The 13,323-nt window shown below is 41.0% G+C and overlaps 1 protein-coding gene across 4 annotated transcripts in view; it reads right to left on the bottom strand.

The window, feature by feature from the left end:
• ARCN1 (archain 1) overlaps positions 1-4,480 on the bottom strand; it is a 30,106-nt gene extending 25,626 nt beyond the window's left edge. For 3 of the 4 annotated variants that reach the window (XM_061145459.1, XM_061145440.1, XM_061145468.1), the window contains exons 1-2: positions 4,313-4,480; positions 3,542-3,600 (exon numbers count right to left, since the gene is read on the bottom strand). In XM_061145459.1, the coding sequence (XP_061001442.1) occupies positions 3,542-3,574 (33 nt within the window). In that variant the 5' untranslated portion in view covers positions 3,575-3,600; positions 4,313-4,480. The remainder of the gene's footprint in view (positions 1-3,541; positions 3,601-4,312) is intronic. The other variant, XM_061145449.1, reaches the window with a different exon arrangement.
• Between the last annotated feature and the right edge of the window lie 8,843 nt (positions 4,481-13,323).

The raw sequence follows: 13,323 nt of genomic DNA, 5'->3' as shown, positions 1-13,323 counted from the left end.
CCTAAAACAAACTTTCAAGAGTTCTTGCTTTTTTTTTTTTTTAGTATTTATTTATTTGCCTGTGCCAAATCTTAGCTGACAAGGGATTTTTTTTTTTTTTTAGTTTTCCTTGCAACATGCGAGATCTTAGTTGCAACATGTGGGATCTAGTTCCCTGACTAGGGATCAAACCCAGGCCCCCTGCATCCAGAGCACAGAGTTTTAGCCACTGGATCACCAAGGGAGTCCCTCTCAGCCCAGAGTTTTGGAGATGATCTCCTCAGGATTGTTTTAAAAAATAGAATTCCCCAATAGGTTAAACTTTGTTAGACAACTTTTCTCTTAATATACTTAAGATACTTTGAATATATCATCATTTGTTTTTGGATTAAATAACAACACTCTCCTATCCAAGTTCTTTGAGTAAAGAAAGCTGGATAATTAGATTTCTGTTCTGCCTCTACCACTAATTATATTACGTTGGATGTCACTTAATTGCTTCTTGAAATACACCTAAAATAGAGGTTGAAGTGAAGTGAAGTGAAAGTCACTCAGTCGTGTCCAACTTTTTGTGACCCCATGGACTGTAGCCTGCCAGGCTTCTCTGTCCATGGAATTCTCCAGGCCAGAATACTGGAGTGGGTAGCCATTCCCTTCTCCAGGGTATCTTCCCAAACCTGGGGATCGAATCCAGGTCTCCCGCATTGCAGGTGGATTATCGGCCTTCTGAACCACCAGGGAAGCCCAAAATAGAGGTTAGTTTATGTTTAAGTGCCTTTGCATCTTTATGATACTGTAACTCTAAGCATCTGAAAATTATAGCAACAGAAAATTTGCAATGCCTCCATTTCACGCCCACCACTCCAGTGATAACTACTTTGGAACCATGTTTTGCATTAATATTAAGCTGCCAAAAGGCAAACTGCCTAACCAAAACAAATCATATATATGTTTATAGAATATGTGTGTCAGATAGCTGCCATATCATCCCTTCATCTCCACTAGCAATAGAGGTCCAAAAATAACAGGAAAAATATGAACAATTCCCTAAAGAAAAAAGTCAAAGACTTCCTCGAACCCTTAAATGCTTCAGTATTCCTCACTTTCACAATTAGCCAGTAACTCTGTTCTTTGTAATTCACTGTAATGATGATCTCTATATAATTTATGATCATATTACGGCTAGTTTCTACAACTGTCATACAGGATCATTTTGTCTTTCTTGCTTGCATGAAGTGATTACAGATAATATCAAATCGGGGGAGATTACAATAAAACATAGAGCACAAAACCAAACCAAAACTTGAAGTTACTCAGTGAGAGTTTTAAGCTCATCACCAAGTTCCTGTTCTAAAACAAAAAACTTGTAGTAGAGTATAAAAATAAAGGGACATTGTTCTCAGTTTCTGCAGTGTACTTCCTATTTGGACAATAAACAAGGTGGCAAATCAACAGAAATTCAAGACATTATTTTCATTCTTTGTTCTCCTCTGAAACAACAATCAAAAAGACACATGAAGAATACAACAGGTGTGCAGCTGCTGTATTGCATATGAAAAAGAAAAAAATAACCCCCTAGCTGGGAACTGTTATTACTATGTAGGATTTCAGTGCCCGCTGTCCCAGGCCCCAATCTCAGACATAGAAACCCAAAACTAGCTTTCTAATAACTAATGATTCTTGGGAACTGAACATACTGGGATCACTGATATTTAATGAGATCACTACAATAAATTTACTCACTCCCCATACTTAGTAAATAAGAAAAGAATAGCACTCTGTAGATAAGTAAAGTCTTCACAGATTAGGGCTACAATGAGACTTAATATCAAGTTCATTCAAATATAAGTTTATTAAGGAAAAAAACTGACGATACCTGACAAATGTTAAGAAAATAAGAACACGTTCTCATTAACTTGATGAAAACTAGAAAAAAGATTTTTAAAAAATATCTTTTTTTGTACTTGATTTTATAACAAAGTCATCATAAATCATTTGTTTTTCCATTTGTTCATTTTATTACTCTACTAGGACTTTGCAGTGTAGGACATTTTGCACCAAGTTCAGTCACTAAAGCTAAAGGAAATTTACTATTCAAAAACCAACATTTACATACTGATATCTACAATTTATTTTAAAGTGCCTTTAAAATATATGTATTTATTTATTTGGCTGTATGAGCTCTTAATTGCAGCATGTGGGATCTAGTTCCTTGACCAGGGATCAAACCCAGGCCCCCTGCATTGGGTGCGTGGAGTCTTAGCCATTGGACCACCAGAGAAGCCCCTAAAATGCATTAAAAAAAAAAAAAAAAAAGATGACCACAGGATGGATGAATAATTAGATGTGTGATAAAGCAAAAATAGTGAAATGTTAATTACAGACTAGCTGGTGGTTACATGGGTGTTCACTGTAAAGCTCTCAACTTTCCTGCATGTTTGAAAATTTTATTATAGATCAACTTTTAGAACTTTGGATACAGCTTTTAGATTCAAGAAATCTTTGCAAAATGTTACCCTATTTGGACATTTCTTTGTCCAGGGATCTCTTTGTAAAGGAACGGAACCCATAAATATCACACAGAAAAATACTTAATAATGCCTTAAGACTCAACAGTGCAGAATGTACTGAGATAAGCTGTTCTCCAGAGTACACAAATCTGTAGGTATCTGGATCCTGCCAAATTCCAAGTAATTCAGAACTATAGGCATATTTAAATGCAACACAACTGTATGCATATGCAGTGTCCAAATAATATGCAAAATTTATGTTTTTATGTTTACCACTCAACACCTAGGGCCCTATGGGCTCTCTGCTTATTCATGAATTAAAAATATTACTAGGAAAAAAAAACAGCATGACGTTCCCAAGAACTTTTCAACAAACTAGGTTTTTGTTAAGATTATCTACATTTGGTTTATATAATAAAGCCTTCAATTTTGCTTTTAATGTTATAATATACTCTGAAATCCACTACATGTATATCCAAGATGTAAAAAGGAAGTAGTTTTAAAATCACTACCCGAATACTAAGCCTCCTAGTGGAAATAAAGAAAGGAGTTTTTGGAAATTTTATGTCCAACATAAAAGTTTTATGAGACAAACCTGCTTGATGCAATTTATATGCCTGAAGCTGAATAAAACTGTTCAGCGATTTAAAGCCCAAGCCTGAATCTCCTCACCAACCAAGTTTTCATCTAAAAAGGCTGTGAACAGAACTTAGTATAACTGGCACCAAATTATATTGTCATCTCTGAAGTGTGTAGGAAGACGCTTTCATAAATATTCACAAATCATAGCGATGAAGCCAGATGCAGTGGAGTAAGCACTATGTTTTGTTTCATCTCTCACAAACATTAATTTTAACCTTCTCTACAACAGACGGGATGGGAGAAGAAAATGGCAACCCATTCCAGTATTCTTGCCTGGATAGAGGAACCCAGTAGTCCATGTGATCACAAAAGAGTCAACTCAGCCACTAAACCACCACCACCACAGACGAGAACGGAGATAATTCAAGTGAAGGCAAGTAACAGGTCCCAAAGAATAACCCCCTTCTCACCCCTCTGAGACGTCTGATTCCGATATGCCACATCCGCACTTCACCTGAGCTATAAGCTCCTAGAAGACAGAAAACCTGTGTGCGTAACTGGCTCGCATCTTCCCAGTGCTGTATACACAGAGTATACCCAATCACACCGACAAATGGACACACCTAAGATCTACAGATGCGGGTAGCAGGGTCCCACAATTAGTGCCAGATCACTGTCAGAAGTTACTCCTTCCTGTTCTGTGCCTCCCTATGCACTTTCCTCTATTTCTCCTTTTCGAACAAACTAAAGAAAAAGTCCTCAACACTAATGATTGAGATTTCAAACATCCACGGCCTACGGAACACAGGGGATGAGAGATGAGTTGATTACAGAACGAAGCGAACCCCTGACAGAAGCCCAGCTTGGGGCGCCGAGGCACCCACTGAACCTGCTGGACACCAGAGGCCAGGTCCGCAGCGTGGGGTCCAAGACACATCACTAAAAGGTAGGTTCTTGCAGAGCAAAAACCCCGGGCCCACTTTGGGGCCCGGAACCCGGCAGTGGAGGGTGCCTAGCAGATGGCGGGGGAGGGGTGTGGGCACGACGATAGAGGGACTGCAGTCAGGTCCCTCGGATCTCCTGGGGAGTCGAGCACAGGGTAGAGAAGCCCCCAGAGCCCCGAGGAAGTATCCGGCTCCCGGCCCTTGGGGCGGGGCTCCTCTAGCCCCAGCACAGGCCGGCGGCAGGGAGAACGGTCGAGCAAGGCCGGGCGCGGGAGTTAAGCCCGGCTCGGGTCTTACCATGGTGACGGCGGTGGTGGGGCGCACCCGCGCGCTCCGGCTCCACTGCGGCTAGGGCTGGGGTCGGGGGAAGGGGAGGACCGGCCGCTCCGGACCTGCTGCCCCCTGACAGGAGCGCCGCCGACTCGCCTCTCACCAAGATGGCGGCCTCGAGCCACGTCTCCAACCGGAAACGGCGCGGGTCAAAGGGCGGGGGGCGGGGCGCCGTGGGGTGGAGAGACTGTGGGCGCCGGGTTGCAACGCAGGTTGTGCCAGGGCGGCCTGGGGGCTCGACCTCGAACGTGGAGCGGTAGGCTTCTCTCCCTTCCGTGTTCGTCAGCGCTTTTGGTTAATTTGCGACATCTCTTGCAGTTTATAAACCTCTCAAAGAGACCGTATCATTTGATATACACGATAACTGGTGTTCATAAGGGACTAGTAGCCAGAATATACAAAGAACTCATAAAATTCAACAATGGAAAGACAACTAATCCGATTTTTAAATGGCTAAAATAACCATTTCTCTAAAAAAGGTATATAAACGACCAGTAGGCACGTAAAAAGATGCTCAACATTTTTAATCTTTAGAGAACCCCACTTCACATCCATTAGGATGGTTGCAATAATAAGTGTTGATGAGAATGTGGGAAAATTAAACCCTTATACACTGCTGGTGGAAGCATGAACTAGTGCTGCTGCTTTGGGAAACAGTTTGGCAGTTCCTCAAAAAATTAAACATAGTGTTACTGTGGGATCCAGCAATACCACTCCTAGGTATATATCCAAGAAAATTAAAAGCACATATCCAAAGAATTCACCTGTCAATGCAGGGGACATGGGTTTGATACCTGGTCCAGAAAGATACCACAAGCTGCAGAGCAACTAAGCCCATGCACTGCAACTCCTGAGCCTTCTCTAGAGCCCCCATAGGGCAACTACAGCCTATGCTCCAGAATAAGAGAAGCACTGCAATGAGAAGCCTGGGCACCCCAACAAAGAGTAGCCCCTGCTTTCCACAGCTAGAGAAAGCCCACTCACAGCAGCAATGAACACCCAGCACAACCAAAAAAAAAAAGTATATGTCCACACACAAGTTTGTACTCTAATGTTCATACAAGCATTATTCATAGTAGTAAAAAAATGGAGACAGTCCCATCAATTGATGAGTGAATAACAAAATGTAGTATATCTACACAATGGAATGTTAGTCAAAAAAAGGAATGAAGTATTGATATATGGAACAACATGGATGAACCTAGAAAATATCATGTTAAGTGAAAAATGCCAGTTACAAAAAAAACACATCTTACATGACTCAGTTTATATGAATTCTTCAGAACATACAAATACATAGAGACAGAAAGTAGGGCTGCAAGGTACTGGAGAAGGAGACAAACAGAGAATGAGATTTGGTTTTTGCTGCCTTTTTTTTTTTTTGACTGTGCCTAGAGGCATGGGAGAACGCACACACTGGTCATAGCAAACACCCTCTTCCAACAACACAAGAGAAGACTACACATGGACATCACCAGATGGTCAACACCGAAATCAGACTGATTATATTCTTTGCAGCCAAAGATGGAGAAGCTCTATACAGTCAGCAAAAACAAGACCAGGAGCTGACTGTGGCTCAGATCATGAACTCCTTATTGCCAAATTCAGACTTAAATTGAAGAAAGTAGGGAAAACCACTAGACCATTCAGGTATGACCTAAATAAAATCCCTTATGACTATACAGTGGAAGTGAGAAATAGATTTAAGGGACTAGATCTGATAGACAGAGAGCCTGATGAACTATGGATGGAGGTTCCTGGCATTGTACAGGAGACAGGGATCAAGACCATTCCCATGGAAAAGAAATGCAAAAAGGCAAAATGGTTGTCTGAGGAGGCCTTACAAAGAGCTGTGAAAAGAAGAGAAGCTAAAGGCAAAGGAGAAAAGGAAAGATATTCCCATTTGAATGCAGAGTTCCAAAGAATAGCCAGGAGAGATAAGAAAGCCTTCCTCAGCAATCAATGCAAAGAAATAGAGGAAAACAACAGAATGGGAAAGACTAGAGATCTCTTGAAGAAAATTAGAGATACCAAGGGAACATTTCATGCAAAGATGGGTTTGATAAAGGACAGAAATGGTGTGGACCTAACAGAAGCAGAAGATATTAAGAAGAGGTATAGAACACACAGAAGAGGCAAGAATACACAGAAGAACTGTACAAAAAAGATCTTCATGACCCAGATAATCACAATGGTGTGATCACTCACCTAGAGCCAGACATCCTGGAATGTGAAGTCAAGTGGGCCTTAGAAAGCATCACTACGAACAAAGCTAGTGGAGGTGATGGAATTCCAGTTGAGCTATTTCAAATCCTGAAAGATGACGCTGTGAAAGTGCTGCACTCAATATGCCAGCAAATTTGGAAAACTCAGCAGTGGCCACAGGACTGGAAAAGGTCAGTTTTCATTCCAATCCCTAAGAAAGGCAATCCCAAAGAATGCTCAAACTACCGCACAATTGCACTCATCTCACATGTTAGTAAAGTAATGCTCAAAATTCTCCAAGCCAGGCTTCAGCAATATGTGAACTGTGAACTTTCAGATGTTCAAGCTGGTTTTAGAAAAGGCAGAGGAACCAGAGATCAAATTGCCAATATCCGCTGGATCATTGAAAAAGCAAGAGAGTTCCAGAAAAACATCTATTTCTGCTTTATTGACTATGCCAAAGCCTTCAACTGTGTGGATCACAATAAACTGTGGAAAATTCTGAAAGAGATGGGAATACCAGACCACCTGACCTGCCTCTTGAGGAACCTGTATGCGGGTCAGGAAGCAACAGTTAGAACTGGACATGGAACAACAGACTGGTTCCAAATAGGAAAAGGAGTACGTCAAGGCTGAATATTGTCACCCTGCTTATTTAACTTATATACAGAGTACATCATGAGAAATGCTGGGCGGGAAGAAGCACAAGCTGGAATCAACATTGCCGGGAGAAATATCAATAACCTCAGATATGCAGATGACACCACCCTTATGGCAGAAAGTGAAGAGGAACTAAAAAGCCTCTTGATGAAAGTGAAAGAGGAGAGTGAAAAAGTTGGCTTAAAGCTTAACATTCAGAAAACTAAGATCATGGCATCTGGTCCCATCACCTCATGGGAAATAGATGGGGAGACAGTGGAAACAGTGTCAGACTATTTTGGGGGGCTCCAAAATCACTGCAGATGGTGACTGCAGCCATGAAATTAAAAGACACTTACTCCTTGGGAAGAAAGTTATGACCAACCTAGATAGCACATTAAAAAGCAGAGACATCACTTTGCCAACCAAGGTCCATCTGGTCAGGGCTATGGTTCTTCCAGTGGTCATGTATGGATGTGAGCGTTGGACTGTGAAGAAAGCTGAGCGCCAAAAAAATTGATGCTTTTGAACTGTGGTATTGGAGAAGACTCTCAAGAGTCCCTTGGACTGTGAGGAGATCCAACCAGTCCATCCTAAAGGAGATCAGTCCTGGGTGTTCACTGGAAGGACTGATGCTGAAGCTGAAACTCCAGTACTTTAGCCACCTCATGTGAAGAGTTGACTCATTGGAAAAGACCCTGATGCTGGGAGGGATTGGGGGCAGGAGGAGAAGGGGACGACAGAGAATGAGATGGCTGGATGGCATCACCGACTCGATGGGCATGAGTTTGAGTAAACTCCTGGAGCTGTGATGGACAGGGAGGCCTGGCGTGCTGCGATTCATGGGGTCGCAAAGAGTCGGACACGACTGAGCGACTGAACTGAACTGAGAGGCATGGGGGATCTTAGTTCCCCAACCAGGGATAGAACCTGTGTCCCCTGCTTTGGAGGCATGGAGTCTTAACCACTGGACTGCCAGTGAAGTCCCAAGGTTTGTTTTTTGGAGTGATGAAAAATTTCAAGAATTAGACAGAAGTGGTGGTGACACAACTTTGAGAATATGCTAAACACCACTGAATTGTTCACATTAAAAAGGTGATTTTTATGGTAAATTATATCTTTTTTAAAAAAATGTGTAGAAAGCAGGGCAGTTACTGTGCTTATGTCCATTTTATAAATGAAGAAAATGGCAAGTTTAAGAAACTACCTAAAGTTCTAGTTCTATAAAAGAAACAAGATTCAAATCTGGCCTTCTGATTGTATTGGTGTTCTTCCATGACAAATGCCATACTTTACAGAGTATAAGTGATTCAGTGGTTCTTCCCCGTATTATTTTGCACCATGTTAGTAGCTTAACTCTTTATTCATTATTGCTACAATAATTTTATTGGATGTTTATTTTGTATCAGGTACTTTACACGAATTATCTCTAAGCCTTGTAAACAACAATCCCGATAAGGATGCTGAGGATCAAAGAAGTTAAGCATCTGCCCAAATTCATTCAGCCAGCAAGTGGTAGAGCCAGGATTCAAACTCAATTTTTCTCATTATGTCACACGGTCTCTCTACATCTCCTGTGTATTCCTTAATGTTTATTGAACACTTACAATGTACCATGCTTACTTCAAAATCTTCACACAGAATATCTCACTTAATCCTCACAAGAATTCTCTGAGATATGTACCATTTAATACTTCCCTTTTGCAAGTGGGGAAACCAAGGTACAGAGAGGTACATTTTACCACAGTTCTCAGGACTAGAAAGTAGCCAAGCCAGGATTCCAACGAAGGGTGCTCATCTTCACAGCCTGCACCCTTGAATACTACATTTTAGAATTCTCACTCTTACTCATTTCAATTCCATTTCCAATGGCTTTCTAGTAGAATCTTAACAAAACAAAAACTTTTATTTTTTAGTATATGTGCTGCCGAAGTGAGCACAAAACAAAAACTTTTAAACTTTAAATGTCTGGCAGGGTATATCAGTTCAGTTCAGTCGCTCAGTCATGTCCGACTCTTTGAGACCCCATGAACTGCAGTACGCAAGGTCTCCCTGTCCATCATCAACTCCTGGAATTTACCCAAACCCATGTCCATTGAGTCGGTGATGCCATCCAACCATCTCATCCTCTGTCTTCCCCTTCTCTTCCTGCCCTCAATCTTTCCCAGCATCAGGGTCTTTTTCAATGAGTCAGCTCTTCATCAGACAGCCAAAGTATTGGAGTTTCAGCTTCAACATCAGTCCTTCCAATGAACAGCCAGGACTGATCTCCTTTAGGATGGACTGGTTGGATCTCCTCACAGTCCAAGGGACTCTCGAGAGTCTTCTCCAACACCACAGTTCAAAAGTACCAATTTTTCGGCACTCAGCTTTCTTTATAGTCCAACTATCACATCCATACATGACTACTGGAAAAATCATAGCCTTGACTAGACAGACCTTTGTTGACAAAGTAATGTCTCTGTTTTTTAATATGCTACCTAGCTTGGTCATTACTTTTCTTCCAAGGAGTAAGTGTCTTTTAATTTCATGGCTGCAGTCACCATCTGCAGTGATTTTGGAGCAGCCAAAAATAAAATCAGCCACTGTTTCCACTGTTTCTCCATCTATTTGCCATGAAGTGATGGGACTGGATGCCATGATCTTAGTTTTCTGCATGTTGAGCTTTAAGCCAACTTTTTCACTCTCCTCTTTCACTTTCATCAAGAAGCTCTTTAGTTCTTTGCTTTCTGCCATAAGGGTGTTGTCATCTGCATATCTGAGGTTATTGATATTTCTCCCAGCAATCTTGATTTTACCTTGTGCTTCTTCCCGCCCAGCATCTCTCATGATGTACTCTGCATAGAGGTTAAATAAGCAAGGTGACAATATTCAGCCTTGACGTACTCCTTTTCCTATTTGGAACCAGTCTGTTGTTACTTGTCCAGGTCTTTTTTTTTTTTTTTTAATTACCTGCACTATAAGCACTTTACACGTCCAGTTCTAACTGTTGCTTCCCGACCTGCATACACGTTTCTCAAGAGGCAGGTCAGGTGGTCTGGTATTCCCATCTCCTTCAGAATTTTCCACAGTTTATTGTGATCCACACAGTCAAAGGCTTTGGTATAATCAATAAAGCAGATGTTTTTCTGGAACTCCCTTGCTCTTTTGATGATCCAGCGAATGTTGGCAATTTGATCTCTGGTTCCTCTGCCTTTTCTAAAACCAACTTGAACATCTGGAAGTTCATGGTTCACGTACTGCTGAAGCCTGGCTTGGAGAATTTTAAGCATTACTTTACTAGCGTGTGAGATGAGTGCAATTGTGTGGTAGTTTGAGCATTCTTTGCCATTGCTTTTCTTTGGGATTGGAGTGAAAACTATATCAAACAGTAATCTTTAGGTAAAAGCACATGATTTTTTTTTAAAGATGAGCACATTCTTTAAAAAACTTTATTTTATTTTATTGAAGTATAGTTGATAGACAATGTTTTAATTTCCGGTGTACACCAAAGTGACACAGATATGTATATATATTCTTTTTCATTATGGCTTATTACAGGACATTGAATACAGGTCACTGTGTTACGGAGTAGACTTTGCTATTTTTCCATTCTATATAAAATAGTTTGCATCTGCTAATCCCAGACTCCCAATTCATCCCTTCTCCACTCTCCTTCCCCTTGGCAACCACAAGTCCTTTCTCTATGTCTGTGAGTCAAAAAGGTGAACCAATTCTTAATTTAAAAAAGTAAAAATTCTGCCTTGAATTATTGCTTTAAATGGCAACTTCCAGGGGCCTTTAATATAGACTGCTGAAGTTCACAAAAATCAACAGATCCTGGTTCTTTGAAAATATGAAATTAGCTGAAATTGCAGAATAGAAGCACCTGTGTAAGCATGCGTCCTGAGGAGCAGCTCAGAGGCAGTACACCACAATGATTAAAGGCAGAGACTTGGGAATGAGACTGATCCATTTTCACCCTTACAGCCTGGGTGACTTCAGGCAAGTTTTTTAAATTCTCCTAAGCTAAAATAAATAAATAAATAAATTCTCCTAAGCTTCAATTACCTGATCTATATATTGGCAGTAACACTTACCTCATAAAGTTATGAAGTTAGAGAACATCTTAATAAATAAGATTATCTACTCTAAGTGTTCCTATATACTAAGTGCTCAACAATACATACCCATTATTGTTAGCCATAACATGACAAAATATTTCTTTGTTTTGCAGTTCCCTTTTTAACCAGAAGTGTCTCAGAAGAGGTGTCTCTGGTTTTCCTTTTCAAAGGAAAACCACCTTTTGCTTTTCTCTGGCAAGTTTTCATGAACAGATTTCCAAAATTATTTTGTTTCTCTCCCCCTGACTCCCCAAATTAACTATGTCTGTAATTTTAAAATACTTGTTCCTTACATTTTCATTCACTCATTCCTTCATTCATCCACTCAATGAGCATTTTGAAAGGACCTAATCAAAAAAGCAAGAGAGTTCCAGAAAAACATCTATTCCTGCTTTATTGACTACGCCAAAGCCTTTGACTGTGTGGATCACAATAAACTGCGGAAAATTCTCAAAGAGATGGGACTACCAGACCACCTGAACTGCCTGTTGAGAAATGTGTATGCAGGTCAGGAAGCAACAGTTAGAACTGGACATGGAACAACAGACTGATTCCAAATAGGAAAAGGAGTACATCAAGGCTGAATATTGTCACCTTGCTTATTTAACTTCTATGCAGAGTACATCATGAGAGACACTGGGATGGATGATGCACAAGGTGAAATCAAGATTGCTGGGAGAAATATCCATAACCTCAGATATGCAGATGAAACCACCCTTATGGCAGAAAGCAAAGAACTAAAGAGCTTCTTGATGAAAGTGAAAGAGGAGAGTGAAAAAGTTGGCTTAAAGCTCAACATGCAGAAAACTAAGATCATGGCATCCAGTCCCATCACTTCATGGCAAATAGATGGAGAAACAGTGGAAACAGTGGCTGATTTTATTTTTGGCTGCTCCAAAATCACTGCAGATGGTGACTGCAGCCATGAAATTAAAAGACACTTACTCCTTGGAAGAAAAGTAATGACCAAGCTAGGTAGCATATTAAAAAACAGAGACATTACTTTGTCAACAAAGGTCTGTCTAGTCAAGGCTATGATTTTTCCAGTAGTCATGTATGGATGTGATAGTTGGACTATAAAGAAAGCTGAGTGCCGAAAAATTGGTACTTTTGAACTGTGGTGTTGGAGAAGACTCTCGAGAGTCCCTTGGACTGCAAGAAGATCCAACCAGTCCATCTTAAAGGAGATCAGTCCTGGCTGTTCATTGGAAGGACTGATGTTGAAGCTGAAACTCCAATACTTTGGCTGTCTGATGAAGAGCTGACTCTTGAAAAAGACCTTGATGCTGGGAAAGATTGAGGGCAGGAAGAGAAGGGGAAGACAGAGGATAGATGGTTGGACTGCATTACCGATTCAACGACATGAGTTTGGGTCAACTCAGGGAGTTGGTGATGGACAGGGAGGCCTGGCGTACTGCGGTTCATGGGGTCTCAAAGAGTCAGACGCGGCTGAGCGACTGAACTGACTGAACTGAATCTAGGCAATGCACTGACGCTATGAAAAGCTTAAAAAGTAATTAGACACAGACCTGCCCTAATGAAGTCCAGTCTTCGTGAGATAAAAATGAAAGAGAATGAGTTAAATTTGAATCTCAGATAAATAATTTGTTAGAACTCTAAGTATGTCCCATGCCATGGTAAACAATGGAGGGAAAGAAAGGACTATTATGTAATACAAATGCTATAAAAGGTCGTACAAAGTGTCGTGGGAATTTAAGCAAACTTCCGAGTTTGCCTAAACTCTGGCTGAACTGATTTAGTAGGAATTGCAGACCAGTGATCCTTGATCTGGGAAGAAAATACACACCTTATCTCCGGATGGGAAGGCTAACTCTAGACGAACCGAAATTCATCCGTCAGCTTTGCCGCTCCCGGACGCTAGATGCCGCCACAGACGTATTTTTTGAAACTCGAGCCAAACAGGATCCGAACTCCTCTGGATCCTCCTTGGAGCCTTCGCTGGAAGAGACGTAACGCGTTGGAGTGGAGAAGATCTCACGAGAGTGGAGGAAAGTCTCGCGATTTTTCTTT

The sequence above is a fragment of the Dama dama genome, chromosome 1, assembly GCF_033118175.1.
Source record: "Dama dama isolate Ldn47 chromosome 1, ASM3311817v1, whole genome shotgun sequence".
Lineage (NCBI taxonomy): Eukaryota > Metazoa > Chordata > Mammalia > Artiodactyla > Cervidae > Dama > Dama dama.
The sequence above is the reverse complement of the archived record's forward strand: the minus strand, read 5'-3'. Positions and strand labels throughout refer to the sequence as shown.